The sequence below is a fragment of the Oryx dammah genome, unplaced genomic scaffold, assembly GCF_014754425.2.
Source record: "Oryx dammah isolate SB20612 unplaced genomic scaffold, SCBI_Odam_1.1 HiC_scaffold_29, whole genome shotgun sequence".
NCBI lineage: Eukaryota > Metazoa > Chordata > Mammalia > Artiodactyla > Bovidae > Oryx > Oryx dammah.
In genome coordinates this window covers 44,590,711-44,605,258 of record NW_024070213.1, presented here as the reverse complement: position 1 = coordinate 44,605,258, position 14,548 = coordinate 44,590,711, and the positions used below count along the sequence as shown (strand labels likewise).

The 14,548-nt window shown below is 55.0% G+C and overlaps 1 protein-coding gene across 1 annotated transcript; it reads left to right on the top strand.

Moving 5' to 3' along the window:
* Positions 1–277: 277 nt before the first annotated feature.
* On the top strand, positions 278–12,345 carry RASD2 (RASD family member 2). Its single transcript, XM_040234761.1, has 3 exons — positions 278–767; positions 5,551–5,830; positions 9,276–12,345. The coding sequence occupies exons 2-3, from the start codon at positions 5,560–5,562 to the stop codon at positions 9,803–9,805; spliced, it is 801 nt and encodes a 266-aa protein (XP_040090695.1). The 5' UTR covers positions 278–767; positions 5,551–5,559; the 3' UTR covers positions 9,806–12,345.
* The last annotated feature ends 2,203 nt before the right edge of the window (positions 12,346–14,548 follow it).

The following is a 14,548-nucleotide window of genomic DNA, read 5'->3' as shown; positions in this document are numbered from 1 at the left end:
AAGTTCGCCTCCTCTGGGGGACCGAGGGGAAGAAGTGGGAGGAGGAGCCTGTTTAACTCAGAGCTGCGAAATCTTAGGGCGGCGTTCAAGGCCCCCTCCCACCCGGGCGCGCAGCAGAGTGCCCTGCTCTTCTTTCAGCCGCTGGCTTCGCCTCGCAGGGAAAAAGAGCATACCCTCGGCGCCGGGGGAGCGGCAGAGCTCAGGTCGAGGCCGAGCCGGGCAGGCACCCTCCACCCGAGCGATCCCCTTTGGAGCGGGCGGAGTAGGTGGCATAGGCAGTCGGGAGGATAGGTTCGCCCACCCCGGACACGCACATACGCACGCACCCGCAGTCACTTCCAAGGGACCCTCCAGGAGTCTCTAAGGACCAGGAGTCACCCCTTCTGCCCTCGCCCCCCAATCCCGGAGCCCCAAGCGGGGACCCCTGGATCGGACGTCCCCACGCTTCCGGGCACCTGGCTCAGCAGGAGTCCCCCGGGTCCGGGCAGGGCAGGGCCGGCGACGGCGAGCCGGAGCCCGCCCAGCGCCCGGGCCCCGCCGAGGCCTCGGAACCCACTCATGGGGCACCGGCTCCCCGTGTCCCCTCGCCTGGCCGCGCCCAGCCCGGCGCCCCGAGACACGCAGAGGAGGATCCCGGCGCAGTAACCCAGGAGCCGCCGCAGCCCCTGGAAGCCTCGGCTGACGGAAAGGAAGGCTGCTCCCCGCACCTCCAGGCCCTTCCAGGCATCCCTCTGAGCCGCGCCAGAGGCCCGGCCCGCCATTCCCAGGTAGGAGGGAGACACCCCAACAGAACCAGGGAGGCGGGGAAGCCGGGGAGAAAGGTTTGAAGCTTTGGGGGAGAGGGTTAGGTGAAGCCTTACAGGAAGTGGAAAAGTCAAACTGATTGAGCCTGTTATATACCAGCATCACCGGGCAACTTCACTTACCTAGTTGAGCACCTACTGTGTGTCAGGCTGGATGCTTATCCCAGGGAAGAAAGACTTAACTGAGTTTTTATTTAAAGAGATCTGGAGTAGCAGCCTGTTTGAATATAAGGAAACTGAGGCTTAGAGAGGAAGAGGAACTTCCTTTCTCCAAACACTTCCCTCCTCCTTCCGAAGCTGGCTTCAGCCTGCAAACCTGGCTGAGGGTGGGGCTGGGGTGAGGCCAGCTGGTGGTGGCCTTGGTGAGGACCTGCTCTGAGAGAGCTTAAGGAGCGCCTTCTTGTTTAGGGTTCTTTGAGCTTTGGGGGGAATTGGTGCAAGGAGTGAGTTTCCTGGGCAATCCCCTTCCCAAGATGGGTTTTCTGTGCTCAGCTGGCCAGAGGGCCTCCAAGCACCTCTGCAGGGTTCTGTCCTCCCTGTGGCCCCAGCCCTGGGAAGATGATGAAGGGTGTAGTCCTGGACCTCAGGGGAGGTGGGAGGCTGTGCTGTGAAGGGGCAGCCAGGTTAGAAGCTCATGATTCAGGTTTCTTCTGGCATCAGAGGGACACGATGGGGTCCCCCAAGACCTCTGCCTGCACTCCAGTCCCTCCGCACCTGACTGCTCCAGGCAGCCCCTTGACTGCCGAGAGGAAGTGTCACAGAGAAAGGAACCTGTTTGCTGTGTGCCAGGAGCTGTGTGAGCCTCTTGGCTTCTCATTGAGCTCTCAGGGCCACGCTGTGGGTTTGTTTCTACCATTTGATAGATGACCAATCCCACTAGGTCTGGTCATTTGCCCAGGGCGACTGGACTGGTGAGAGGCAGATGTGGTCTGCCTCCTTTCTGCCACCTCAAGGGTGGTGAGATTGGCTTTGCAAAGCACCCATGACTCCCCTCAGTGGGGGCATGGAGACCAGTGAATATGTGTGTGTGCCCAGAGTCTGGGATGTGCCCTAATGGTGGAGGCTTAGGGTGTGTGGGAGGGAGGGAAGGACGGAGGGCTCAGGGTATCATAAGGAGGAGGATGTGGCCGGACTCTCATCTTCTGCTCTTGCCCTTCTGACCCTTCCATCTTCCAGGCAGGCCCTGGGAGAGGGGCTCGAGGGAGAAGAAGGGGTGAACCCACAGACGCATGGGGCGGAAGCTGCCTGCTCAAGGTCTGGGGGGGGGGGGTCCTGGGCAGCGTGCTTGCCCCCAGCTATCTGCGGCAAGAGACAGAGGGAATTAGAATAGACCTCCAGGCTCATTCCCCCAACCCAACGCCAGCTGAGGCTTCACTGAGTCAGACACTGTTTTGAAAAAGCCTGATTTTGGCCAGGAGGTGGGTTTTTATAGAGGTAAAAGCCCAGACTTTGGAGCCAACAGCCTGATTCTAATCCTGGCCCGACCAGTCATCTGTGTAAACTGGGGCAAGTGACTCAGCCTCTCTGACCTCCCATGTCCCCACGGGTCCAGCAGGTTGATGGTGGGCCCCTCTTCATGGGACTGCCGTGAATTCACTGGGATAAGGCACACAGGCACCCAGCATGATGGAGACCTGCCGGGCTGGGGTGACCATTCCCCCAGCATGGCGCCACCACCTCTGCTCCAGGCCCTTCTGCCTCCCAGGTGCCCATAGCAAGACCCTGGGCTGAGTCACAGAGCTTGCATTCGGGTACCCATGTGCTACTGGTGGCTCCCATTATCCATTCTCTGGGCCTCCAGGGGGGAAATCTACGTTCTCCAAGGGCCCTTTGAACTCTGACCCCTGCCTGCTTCTCCCTGTAGGGTCAGCATGGCTGAGGATGGAGAGAGGGGAACAGGAAGTGGAGGAGGAGAGAAGCTGTGCCCACAGCACGCCCACAGAGCCTCTTCTAGGGGAGGAGAAGGGAAGAAGGACACGGGGATGGGGGACGGAGCCCATGGAAGTGCTGTCACCTGACGGCCAGGTGTTTGGGTGCTTCACACAGCCCCACGTTGGCTGGGGCCATGTGCAGACTCGCAGTCTTCTCTCGGAGATGAAAGCCACAGATTTTTTTCTCCTTTGCCCTTTTCTGACCCCCTGCCTCCTCTCTCTGACTTCCTCACGTCTATTCAGTCTCTGATGTTAACACGTCTAATACCAAGAACTCTGAGCTAGAGGCTGGGGCAGGCAGTGATGGAGACATACCATCCCTGGGGGCTGCCAGCCTTCTTCTCTCTCTGTAGACAGAGATGACCAGCAGCAGAGTCAAATTCCCAGCAGAGGGACCTGGGGAGGAGTCCTGGTGTGGGGCCTCTTCCCCCCAATCCCAGCCTCCGTTGAAGACCCAGGCTGGCTCTCTCCCAGCCTGGGAGGAGATTGAAGAGTTCAGTGCTGTTGGCTTGCAGCTTCCTCTCCCTTACTGCCCACCCAGGTGTGTGCTCAGTTCACAGCAACCCACCTCAGTGTAGCTCCTGGGCCAGCTAGACAGGGTGGAGGTGGAGGGAGAAGACCCCAGAAGGAAGCTCTGAATGAATTCCGAAAAGGAGAGCCATTTGCTTCTTTCACACACAGGTCATTTATTGAGCACCTGCTGTGTCCATGGCATTGAAATATGAAACCTTGCGGTATAAGCTCAAAGTTGGTTTCAGGCACAAATTGGGTGGGGGTATGTAGGAGTTATATGTTTGGAGTCACAATCCTGGCCCCCTTATTAACTAAAAAGGCCAGTCGTGTAGACTTTTAAGCATCAGGTCCTTATTTGTGAAACACGGAAGGGAATGCATACTTCATAGAAAGGTGGTAAGGGGAACCCCAAGGAACGGGGCAGACTGCCTGAGATTGAAGCCCTGCTTGGCTGGTTACTGGCTGTGTAACCATGAGCAAGGTACTGAACTTCTCTGTGTTGCTTCAGTTTCCTCATCTGTGAATTGGGGTAACCACCTACCTTCTGGGGATCCTGAAGGATGAAGTGGGTTAGTACACATTCAACTTAGAGCGCTCTGCATATATTAACTGCAAAATAAATGTCAGCTGTGATTATTGTTCTATACTTAGCACAGTGCTTGGCACACTGCAGGGCTTGGTTACTGCTGATTGTCATCACAGCTCCAGGGTCAGCAGTATGCTGAGCTGGCTTATTGTGTGCGACCCTTTGCAGTTCATTCATTGAGATCATCTTGGGAGCTTGGAATCGGCCATGGTGGGAGTATTTCACCATGAAATTGACAAACGCTGCCAATCAGAGCTTTTATGAAGGTCTTTTAAAGAAACCGCTTTACTGCACGGTGGCTCTCAACTGGGCAAGGCGATGGTACTGAGCAGGTTGTGTGCAGTGGCAGCTCACTCAGCATTCTTGCCTGGAGAATTCCATGGATGGAGGAGCCTGGTGGGCTACAGCCCATGGAGTCACAAAAGAGTCGGACATGGCTGAGCAACTTCACCCTCTTGGTGGGGTGGGAGGCAGAGGAGCCTTCTGAGAGGAGGGGACATTTGAGCCAGACCCTGATAAATGGAAGAGGGGTTCTGGGGGAGGGGCTGGCATGAGTTGAGGGCTGGTCCCAGCAGAGCTCAAGCTCACTAGGGGTTCCAAATTGGGAAGAATTCTGGTGGGTGCTGAGAGAGGAAAAAGGAGGGTGGCTGGGCTATAAATGGCCTTTGGGTGGGCCTGATGGAGCCCCTGGAAGTTACTTATCTCTAATTGGGCTTTGGAGCTTGGATCCATTTCGGCCTCTCCCACAAGGTCAAGAGGTTCCTGTAGAAAGTTTTGGGTATATCCCAGAACCATAAACCCTTGGAGCTATGAGGGACCTGAGTCATTCTTGTGTCATTTTCTCTGACCTGCATCCCATAGTCCAGGCAAACTCCCAGGACCTGAAGGTTGAAAAAACTGCTGGGCAGCCCCGTCCCTGGGCATGGAAGATGTGGTCTGGACCTGACCTTTCTCTTCTTTCTGGGAAGGCCAAATGGCCATGGCACCCCCTTGCTTAAGAAATGCTCTCTAAAACCTTCCCCATGCCATGTCCCAGAGTCACAGGCTCCCAGGAAGCCAGAACTGCAAAGGACAGATGGTCCAGGCAGAGAACAGATTCTAACAAGAGTCAGCATCTTTGAGACCTTGCCATGTGCTGAGCCCTTTACAACAGCCCTATGAATCAAGTCCACTTTATAGATGAGAAAAGCGATGTCCAAGGAAGTTAAGCTCCTTTCCTAAGAGGAGTAGTGAGTTAGGGGTAAATCGAGGGGTCCAGCCCCTGCAGTCCCATCTGGGAATAAATAAGGGGTGAATGAACCCAAGGGTAAGTGAATGAGTAAAAATGGGTAGATAAATGAAGGAGGAGAGAAACAAGAAGGGATGTTCAGGCAGAACTCCATGGCCCTTAGAGAGATCCCAGTCCAGCTTTCTCATTGTACAGACAGAAGTTAGTGAAAGTCGCTTAGTCGTGTCTGACTCTTTGCAACCCCATGGATTATACAGTCCATGGAATTCTCTAGGCCAGAATACTGGAGTGGGTAGCTTTTCCCTTCTCCAGAGGATCTTCCCAACCCAGGAATCGAACCCAGGTTTCCCACATTGTAGGTGGATTCTTTATCAGCTGAGCTATCACAGAACCAAGTAAGAGGCTGACAGGGGAGGCCACAGCCTCCAGCACAGGCTGCAGGGCCAGGCTCCCGGCTTCCTGACACTCGACCCCCTCTTTCTGCTGCAGCCCCGAGCCATGATGAAGACCTTGTCCAGCGGGAACTGCGCACTCAGTGTGCCTGCCAAGAACTCGTACCGCATGGTGGTGCTGGGCGCCTCTCGGGTGGGCAAGAGCTCCATTGTCTCCCGCTTCCTCAATGGCCGCTTCGAGGACCAGTACACGCCCACCATCGAGGACTTCCACCGGAAGGTTTACAACATCCGCGGTGACATGTACCAGCTGGACATACTGGACACGTCTGGCAACCACCCCTTCCCTGCCATGCGCAGGCTGTCCATCCTCACAGGTGGGTGCCGGGGGGTGGGCATGGGAGCTTGAGTATGGGAGTGTGTGTGCTCGGTACTTTACAGTTTGCAAAGCACTGCCTCCATCTGAGATGAAGCTCATGAGCCCCTGTGCACCACACTGTGAGGTTGGAGAGGTATTGCTGCTTGGCGACAGAGGATGGAGCCAGGGCCCCAGAACCCTTCCCTCTGACTCTGGTTTAATTGCTTGTGGCTGCTGGTGCTACCTTCCAGATCTATGGCTTTACCTAGGAACAGAGGGGCTCCTGCCTACTTCCTGCCGCGGGTGACCCAGCGGAGCTCCAGGGCCCAGGGTCAGTCTGTCAGACTCAGATCTATTGACACCCGAGGCCTTTGCTGCCTCTCAAAGAGGCAGGGACAGAACCCAGACAGTGATCAGTCAGAGAGGCTGGTGGGGACCTGCCCATGCTGGGAACTCAGTAATAATCACAGTAACGGCCATGGCGATTGCTAACTCTTATCAGGAGCTGCGTGCCTGGGCCTCTTTCTAGAGCTCGGCATGTATTTAATTAATCCTCACAACTAACCTAGGAGATGCATATCTGCCTCCATTTTACATGTGGGGAAGCTGAGGCCCCAGGAGGTTGAGTTACTTCAGATGATAACAGCTGGGAAATGGCAGTCTGGCTCTCAGGCTTTAACTCTGGGCTCTCCTGTAGCCTCTCAGCCAGGCTGGGAGCTGGGGAGGGAGGGGAGCTTGTGGGGTACTAAGCAGGGGCAGATGGAGATGTGAAACTGGGCCATGCTTTTCGTCACTCAAGCAGTTTTGTGTGGTAGCTAAGAACACAGGCCCAGAAACTGGTCTGCCTGAATACAAATTCTGATTCTGCTGCTTCGTGGTTTTGTCCCTCTGAGCAAGTGACTTGACCTCTTTGGGCCTTGATTTTCTAATCTCTATTGTATCTGTACCCATCCTAGAGGCCTTCGTGAGAATTAAATGAGTTTATATAGAAAAAGTGCTTGGCAAGTAGAAGATAAGTGCTCACGAAATATGGGTCTTACGTGAAACCTGCATTTGCAGTGTGCATGCAATAGGCTTTGCAGTCATTTCCTAAGCCACACCCTGCCGTTGTTGGGCAGCTGATGAAGGAAAATTATCAGCAAGTAGCCCCCAGCCATCACTAAAACAACCCTACAAATCGAAATACTTCTGCACCAAGAAACCCTTGCTATCCCCACCCCTCCCCCTACAGCCCAGCTAAGACCCCTCCCTGAGTGCCCTGGGCAGATGGCTTCCTTTTCCAGCTGTTCTCACTGATCATCTGATCCAGATCACACTCAGCCTGCCCCACTCCACATTTTGGAGAAGTTTGTGAACAGAGGGAGCCTGGGCTGACCTGGGTTCCAGTCCTGTCTCCACCACTTGGTAGCTTACACATAGGACCAGAGGTTCAGATCTCAGTCTTTCCAGCTGCACAGTGGGTATAATGTTGCTTCCTCCCGGGTGACTCCTCAGCCTACAGGAAGGTACCAGGGGAGGAAGGCATGGGGGCATTTTCAACACAGTGGGGATTGCAGGAATGTCAGCTCCTGCTACCATGGGGAGGGGACACAGTGCCCACCAATAGGAATAAAGCTAACCGAGGGAGGGAGAGACAAGATATAGAGAGGAACCACGTGCATATTTCCAAACTTAAGTTTTAATTACACAAATAACACACAAATGCATGCTCCTCTAAGCATATAGATAAGGGTAGAAAGTTCCCTTGACCTTTGATTCCACCCCCGCCAGGCTCCTGCCTCCTCCCCCAAGGTACCATCCCATCAGTCTTCCAGACACCCCATGAACATATTGACATTCATGTTTGGGTCCCCAGAACAGAGTATTTTCATCTTTTTTATGTGCCTGTGTCATTCTGGGCACATCTGTCTGGCCACCCGTATTTTTGCTCGCCAGCCCGTGCCTCATTTTCCAACCTGGTGCTGATGCACAGCACATTCTGAAAGCCATTAATTCTGCTGCCAGCTCTCCTTCCAGCTGCCAGCCAGGCATCTCTGAAACTTGGCATGCAGCTTTGCATTTGAATGTGTCAAGGCCTCAGAGTCCTCAGGGGCCTGGGATTAGCCTACCAGGGTGGGTTTCACAGCCCAAGCAGAAATGGTTGCCAGGCCGGCACTGCCTTGCAAGTGCCTTTCTCAACAGCCCACACCACCCTTCATCATATCGCATCCCATCCATGCGGCCAGCTTTATGAACACCCACTGTGCATCGTGACAAAGCCTCCTTTTGCTCTGGAGCAAGTCATTGGCAGGAACGGAGTCCTGAATGTGGTGGGTGCTATTTTAGGGGGACGAATGGTATGCCCTGGGGGTCCAGAGGAAGGAGGCAGCAGGGCTACCAGAAGCTGGAATTGCTTTGATTTTCCTCTTGAGAACGTGGGCTGGTCCCCGGTGCCTCTGAGCCTCAGTTTCCTGTAAAACAGGGATCTTAACATCTCCTCACAGGTTCTCAAGAGTTTAAGCCAAAGTGTAAAAGGTGCTTTGAGTGTGAGATTGTGATCACTGTAGTGAGATCTGACAGTCGAGGTAGAGGCACTGGTCTTCCCTTACCCTCCCCACCTCCCCATCATCCCTGTTTCAAAGACCTACACTGAGGGATACAGCAAGTTGTAGCAGAGGTAGCATGGGCCTCAGAGGCTAGTGTTCACTTGTTCATCCATAATGTATTGAAGAAGCAGCAGGCACCTGTGTGTGCCAGGCACCAGGAATCAGGTCCATGTCTTGGCCCAGCCACGCCTGAGCTGTGTGATCTTGGGCCAGTTGCTCACCCTTTCTGAGCCTCAGCCTGCCCACCTATCACGTGAAGGTAATGAAATGTCCCTCACAGAGGTTTCATGAGGAATCAAGGGGTACTCAGGTGGCTCTTAAACATGCTTATTCTCATTATCCTTTTGAGATACAAGTCACTGAGCACATGTCACTCTCCATTTATTATCTCATCAGTCCCTCAAAAGCATCCTGCATGAGACAGGTGGGGAAACTGAGGTTTAGGGAGGTGGCATGACCCGCGCAAGGCTGAGTGAGGGGGCAAGAGATAAACCTAGGCCTGCCTCCTACCAGCACTCTCGGCTCCTACTGTATACCAGGGTCTCCAGGCCCCGGGGATGTGCACTGAACAACAAGAGCCCTGCTCTTGTCTAAAGTGTAGTAATTACTATTCTCACACAGTCCACACAAGCTCACCAATCACTCCCTCTGTCTACAGCCCTGCAGGGAAATGTAGGGTGGATCCATTGTGTTTGAACCAGGCTGTGCACGTATTAGCTCCGTTACAAGTGATTTAGCCCCCTGGATCTCAGTCTTCTGCTCTGGAAAACGGGAATGATAGCATCTCCCCCAGGGTCACTGTGACGGTCAGGTCAAGGAGTGGGGAGAGGCCAAAGGAGCTGCCTGTAAACTTACCTCCCAGGGTTTCTGTATCCACAGGCGATGTGTTCATCCTGGTGTTCAGCCTGGATAACCGGGAGTCCTTCGACGAGGTCAAGCGCCTCCAGAAGCAGATCCTGGAGGTCAAGTCCTGCCTGAAGAACAAGACCAAGGAGGCGGCGGAGCTGCCCATGGTCATCTGTGGTAACAAGAACGACCACGGCGAGCTGTGCCGCCAAGTCCCCACCACCGAGGCCGAGCTGCTGGTGTCCGGTGATGGGAACTGCGCCTACTTTGAGGTGTCGGCCAAGAAGAACACCAACGTGGACGAGATGTTCTACGTGCTCTTCAGCATGGCCAAGCTGCCGCACGAGATGAGCCCCGCGCTGCACCGCAAGATCTCCGTGCAGTACGGGGACGCCTTCCACCCCCGGCCCTTCTGCATGCGCCGTGTCAAGGACATGGACGCCTACGGCATGGTCTCCCCCTTCGCCCGCCGCCCCAGCGTCAACAGTGACCTCAAATACATCAAGGCCAAGGTCCTCCGGGAGAGCCAGGCCCGCGAGCGGGATAAATGCACCATCCAGTGAGCGGGAGGGATGCTGGGCTGGGGCTTTGGCCAGGCCTTATGGGAGGTGGCCCTGGCACCCGCTGCCCACATCCCCCGGACGAAACCCCAAGAGCAGTCACATTCCGAGACCTTTGGGGGCCAGACCGGAGGACCCCAGCCTCCAACCTCTGTATAGTCTCCTGCCTTCAACCGCTTCCCTCTAATTCCTCCTTTCCGCCGCTCCCCTTGGGTTTCAACTTCTCCGTGGCGGGGGTGGATCTCTGCTGGGCAGGAGGAAATGCTGGGTGACATACGGACTTATGTCAGGACCCGAGTCAGAGCTTGCCTGTCCTTGCAAGAAACACTGATGCCAGACGGGCCAGGGTACCGGCTTCCAACGGAGACTCCTGGAACATCAGAGGATGAAAACAACACCCCAAGTCAGCTGGGAGGGGGCTCTGCCCTCCTGGTGTAAGACGCAGCTTGGTTTAGGTGGCAGCTGGAAGTTTCTCCCCCTACCCCGTCCTGAAACACTAACCCTCTGGCTCAGCAGTTTCTATCCCCTGCCCCCTGAGTTGGCCCCCAGCTCTCCCTGACATTGAGCCAGGGTCCTCTCTGTGTTCAAAGTGGGTGTGGCCACGTCTCCTGGACCACGCCCATCTCCTGGACTGCCTCCCTCAGCCTCCCCTCCCAGGTTCCCCTCTTCTGCTGGTTGTGCTTTGTTGTTGCAGCTGTTATGTCGTGTTCCCAGTAGAAACGGAAATCATTGTACTGTAAAAGCCTAGTGATCCCTCGTTGGCCAGGACCTCCCCCCAAGTTCAGATCCACCGCCTCCACGGGGGACACCTTCCTCCTCGGCTCCCAGATGGGGTTCCCGTGGCCTGTCCACAGCTGGACACTGCCCTCCTACCGAGCTTCACGGTTTACACTTACACAGATGGGGCAGGCAGGCCGGGGCTGCGTCTCCTCCTGCCCCCATTTCACAGAGGAGGCAGCTGAGACTCAGAGGGCCGAGAAGCAGGCCCCAGCTCCGCCTGAAAGCTGGCTGTCCTCTGCTGTGCTTGTTCCTCAAGCATTTATTAAGCACCTGCTGGGTGCTGGGTCCAGTGTGCTTGAAAACAAAGAGGGTGAGAGATGCACGTGACGCCCCTAAGACCGAGGCTCCGTGGCACCAGCCTCTTTCCCTCCCCAAGCCTGGCCTGACTGCCCCTGCTGCCCTACTGCCCCTGTGCACGCAGCTGTGAGATGTGGAAGAGCCCCTGGGAGCTGTAGCTGAACCCAGGAGAGGCAGATGAGAAGAGCTCCCAGGGGGCCTTTTCCTGGCACCTGGGATGGGGTTGTGCTGGGTACCAGGCATGGTGGAATTTGAACCTGTGGACCAAAGGCTCTCGTCATCAGCTCTTAACAAAGACGTTTAGTATTTTAAATCTCCTTGAAACTATTGAAGTTTAGAGCCACAAGGAGCCTTAATGATTGTCTAGTGAATCTGAGGCCCAGAGAGGATAAGTAACTCGCCCGGGGTCACACAGCAAGCCTATGAGTGGCAGAAGCAGGGTTAGGTCGGGGCATTCAGCACACACTATTATGTGCCCCTTCTGATCCTGCCTCAGCCCCTGGGGCTTTTGGGGATTTGAGGCGGCGTCTCCCTGAGCCTTTCCCCAGATCGGCCTTTGAGGGCTTCTGTAGATCATGTGTACATTGTACCCAGGTATATACCTGTACACACACATGAACACACAGAGAGACACATGCCCTGGCTTCAGCTCTGCACACCCCACACCTCCCACCCAGCCCTGCCGCTCAAGGCAGCTGCTCTGACCCTGCTTCTGTACCCCCACCTGGCCCCAACCTGAACCCTTTAAGCAGACCAGGTACCCTGGCCAGGACAGATGTGTGGCCTGCTTCCCCATATCTCTGTGTACACTCTCAATTAAAGTGGGTTTATTTCTAAGCCATGCCCTTGACCATGTGTTTTCTGTATTTCCAAGAGGAGGCGTGGCTCTTCTGCAACCATAGCTGGCCTCTCCGTCCCCAGATTGCACCTGCCTGGTGCCCTCGCCCTGCGGGTCAGCGCTGAGTCAGCTGTCGAGGTTAATTAAGTACATGGTGGGAGTGGGGAATAAAACCCCCAGATAGGAGGGAATAACAACCCTGGCCCTTCTGGGCCCTCCGAGGGCTGTGTGCTGAGGTGTCTGTGTACCTCTGAGGAGTGACCAGGTCAGACAAGAGAAGCCTGCTCCCCATGGACCATCAGCCCTTTGTGATCGCCATGCGTCTGACTTCTAGATGGCACCCAGGACCACGCGGAGAACATTTGGCAATAACGGGAAACAGTTGTGATTACCAGAACTGTGGAGAGGGGTGGCATGCTATTAGCTCCTGGTGGGGGATGTTGCTGAACACCCTCCAGGGGCCAAGGGCAGCCCCCACCATAAAGAGTTACCTTGTCCTGAAGGTCAGCAGTGGGCAGCCTCCCTGCTTGGACTGTCAACACTTGAGACCAGGACACGGCCCATATCTACGTGTGGTTGATAGAACCTACAACTTTCTGGACAGTATTTAATAAACACTGGACAAGCAGAATGGCCCTCGTGTGAAATGACACAGGACGTGGGTGGGGATGGCAGATGGAAGTTAGGGGAGATGGAGTAGGGGGAAGCTACGTGTCCCTGTGTAACCCCAAATGTGGCACCTTGAATGGAAGTTCTTGGACGGAGGGGAGGGGATCAACCACACTCTTGCTGTGTGAATGACACCCCTCCTCTCACTCCATCTTCTTCTCTTCCAGCCCCATGAGAAACATACTCCTTGTGTTCTCCCTTCTAGTGGAGGGGAGTTAGGCTCAGAGCGCTCACTATCTTATCCAAAATGGCACAGCAAAAGGGATGAAGTGGCAGATCATGGACTTGAAACGAGGGGTCATCTGAGCTCCATGTGGGGGAGGAAAGAATTTTGCATCTGGGAGATGGAGACAGGTCTGTGCTTTTGATGGATCAGTAAGTACCACTGAGCTGGAGGGCCAGGCCTGGAGAGAGAAGTTCAGAGAAAAGGAAGACAAGGTCCCTGTGGGCCAAGGGCTCATGATCCAGAGGGCAAGATCCCTGTGCGGGCGTCTGGGTGAGCCCGGCTATGGTGGAGGAAAACCAGCCTGGGAGAGCTCCCAGCCTCCACCTATGGAGGAGCCCAGCTTTCCTCCCATCCTTTGCCCACGCCAACCAGAGAAGGTCCACGTGGGAGGCAAGTCACTGGGATGCTCTATCGGTTCTGGGTTTTGTAAATGTGAGATGTGGAGGTGAACATTCCTTCCTGCATCGCAGGTCAGAACCACACCCTAAGGAGGGCGAAATGGGGAGGCAGTTGGGCGCACCCACGCAAGACTTCCACAGTGCACCAGAGCCCAGGCACCTCTGCCACGCTCCGTCTCCATGGCGGAGGCAGTGGGGGGTGGGGTGCTGTGAATACATCCTATCTCTTCCCAGACTTCAGTTTCTTCAGTTCTTAATGGGAAGTGGCGAGGAGGACAGCTGGACCAGACAGCAGATGAACAGCCCCTTACAGCTCTATGTTCTCTGCAAGAAGGAATTAATATTCCCACTATATAACCCACAACATTCTGATCGTTACTAAACAGAACACGTTTGCTCCAGTCCTGGCCCCAGCCCCACTCCGTGCATCCCACAGATTCACCCTGGAATTGGGTTAACAAAAACCTGTGGCAGAGGAGGGAGATGTCCCAGAAAAACAGCCCTGGGCTGGAGGGTGGAATAGATTGTAAAAAAGTTCCTGTCATGCAGAGAGCATTCAGAGATAAGCCCAGAGCAGCCAGCTTAACTCCCATCCTAGGAAGGGAGCACTGGGCATCTGATTTCTGAGAATCCTAAGCAGCAGACTGTAAGGACTCATTCTGTTCCACCTCCCTGAACCTGTCACTTACTCCAAAGAAAAACTTCAGTCTACATTCTGGCTTGGTGGGGGGCTGATGAGAGGCCACCGGGGCTCAGCGGCAGAGGCTACTAGGAACGCGGAAGGGAAAAGGAGCCGACCTTTGTTGCAGGCCCGCTGTGCACCAAATACCATGCTCAGCCTGTTTCCACATCCTCTCATTGCATCCTCGAGGCAAAGCTATATGAATCCTCTTAGGAGGGCCCTGAGGCCCAGAGAAATAAGGTGTATGCCCAGGGTTGCACAGCCAGTTAAGTGGCAGAGCTGGGCTAGAATTCATGTCTGATTGCAAAACATGTTTTCTCTCTAGAGCTTTCATAGCTGAGCCAGATAGAAGCTGCTCTCTGGAGGGAGAAAGCAGCAGGTTGGGGTGTGATTGCGAACATGGTTCAGAAAACTCAGGTCGATGTCATTCACAAAGAGTGAGATGCCTGCCCCTCATAACCAAGGGCACAGCCGCTGTAGCTAAGAGCTTAGCTTCTCTCTCATGGAGAAGCCCGAGGTGAGCGGACTAGATCAGAGGATGGCTCTGCTCTTCTGGGTCATTCGGGCATGCAGGTCTCAGCCTCCTCCATCTCTAGGATCATGTCACATCTGCAAGGTCAAAGCCACCGCCACATTCCGGTTCAGCCGGAAAGTTCAGGGAAGAGAGTGCAGACACCGTACCTCTGCTGTTCTCAGATCCCTGGACACATCCCGTCCACTCACTTTCCACTGGCAAAACTTGGACTTGTGTCTGAATCTCCCTGTGAGAAGGGCTAGGAAACACTGTTCGTTGCAGGCTGGCCCCGTGTCCAAAGGTGACTCGTAGAAGAAGACGGGGAGCAGTTGGCCAGCCAGC

Excerpts from the sequence above, each read along its gene's own strand:
- RASD2 (XM_040234761.1), top strand. The coding sequence starts at position 5,560 with ATGATGAAGACCTTGTCCAGCGGGAACTGCGCACTCAGTGTGCCTGCC. Across the intron at positions 5,831-9,275 it reads CAGGCTGTCCATCCTCACAG|GCGATGTGTTCATCCTGGTG; the intron begins GTGGGTGCCGGG and ends CTGTATCCACAG.